Here is a 1,322-nt window from a genome sequence, read left to right on the forward strand (position 1 = left end):
AAGAAAAAGGGCTTTAAAGGATCATTTTCAGAGGCAGGATCCTCTGCCAAGGTACGAAGAATCCCATTTGTCATCCTTGTTTATGTGTTTGGTAAGAAGGGAAGAAAATAGGAAGGAAATAAAGTATAACCTAATTGAAGAAAATGGAGAGGAAAGGGGAATCTTTGTCTTATTTGTGTTTGCTTTGGATTCCCCCCTCTAATATCTCCATATTGGGATAGGTTAAAATTTAGGTTCTTTAACTTTGAAATCCCTCATTTAATTCTCTCCTCTATTCCCTCTTATCAAACAACCATAGTTCGTAAAAGCCTTCCACTAGTCCTCAACTCCTAGCACTTTTTCCACTCTTCCCCTCCTACCAAAGGAGCTTTAAAGTATTTTGAACAAGTAGTGGAGTTGAATTCCTTAATTGGCTGATAGTATTTGATCAAGTATTGGAGTTGAATTCTTTAATTGGCTTATATTGAGATTCTCTTTATCATTTTTTCCCTCTTCAGACGTTTGCAGTTTTGTCTGGAGTTCATAGTTTGGTTGTCTGCATTTTGAAGAGGATTCGAGGAAAGGACGATGGTACTGTATTTTACTGTAGAATTGGTGCTCAACATTGCATGTCTTTTAAAATTATAATGATCAATCTTTCTTCCTATTCAGTTATTAATGCTGGAGTAGCTGGATGTTGCACAGGTCTTGCTCTCAGTTTTCCGGGTAAGTATCATCTTCGCTAGAAAGCGTCATTGTTGTTTATATATTCATCAGGAACATTTATAAAAATAGGTTATATGAATTCTGTTTTCAGTCCTTGGAAGCGTGTTTGAATTGATTTTGTGTAATTGCTCTTTTTCATGCTTGTATGTGCCTGTAAATATTTTATTAATGGAATTCATGGACATCTTACTTATCAAGTGTACACAGTTTATGGCAAGTTCTCGGATTGAAAGTACATTTATCGAGCAAATTCTTCAACTCTTATTTTGCAGGTGCACCCCAGGCCCTTCTGCAGAGCTGCCTTACCTTTGGAGCATTCTCATTTATCATTGAAGGCCTTAATAAGCAGCAGCCAGCTCTGGCACATCCATTCTCTGCAAGAACGAAAAGTCAGCGCCACGATATCCATCCTCCAATGGCACTTCCTCTCCAATTTCCGCTCCCAAATGAACTGAAAGGGGCTTTCTCCTCATTCTGCAAGTCTTTACAGAAACGCGACAAGGGTGCCATCCCCACAGCCCGCTGAGAAATTAGTGGTCTTTATGCGTTTCTTATTTGTATCCTTTTTTTTGTCTTCTTTTTTTTTTTTTTTTTTTTTTTTTTTTTTTTTTTTTTTT

The 1,322-nt window shown here is 37.2% G+C and overlaps 1 protein-coding gene across 1 annotated transcript; it reads left to right on the top strand.

The window, feature by feature from the left end:
* Window positions 1–3: 3 nt before the first annotated feature.
* LOC112095115 (mitochondrial import inner membrane translocase subunit TIM22-2-like) lies at window positions 4–1,310 on the top strand (the record flags this gene model as incomplete). The annotated part of the gene is made up of 4 exons (XM_024176793.1): window positions 4–51; window positions 498–570; window positions 652–705; window positions 978–1,310. Coding segments are annotated over 4 exons (429 nt in total), but the record flags the coding sequence as incomplete, so codon positions are not given.
* Between the last annotated feature and the right edge of the window lie 12 nt (window positions 1,311–1,322).

Source organism: Morus notabilis, unplaced genomic scaffold (genome assembly GCF_000414095.1).
Source record: "Morus notabilis unplaced genomic scaffold, ASM41409v2 C11401966, whole genome shotgun sequence".
Taxonomy (NCBI): domain Eukaryota; kingdom Viridiplantae; phylum Streptophyta; class Magnoliopsida; order Rosales; family Moraceae; genus Morus; species Morus notabilis.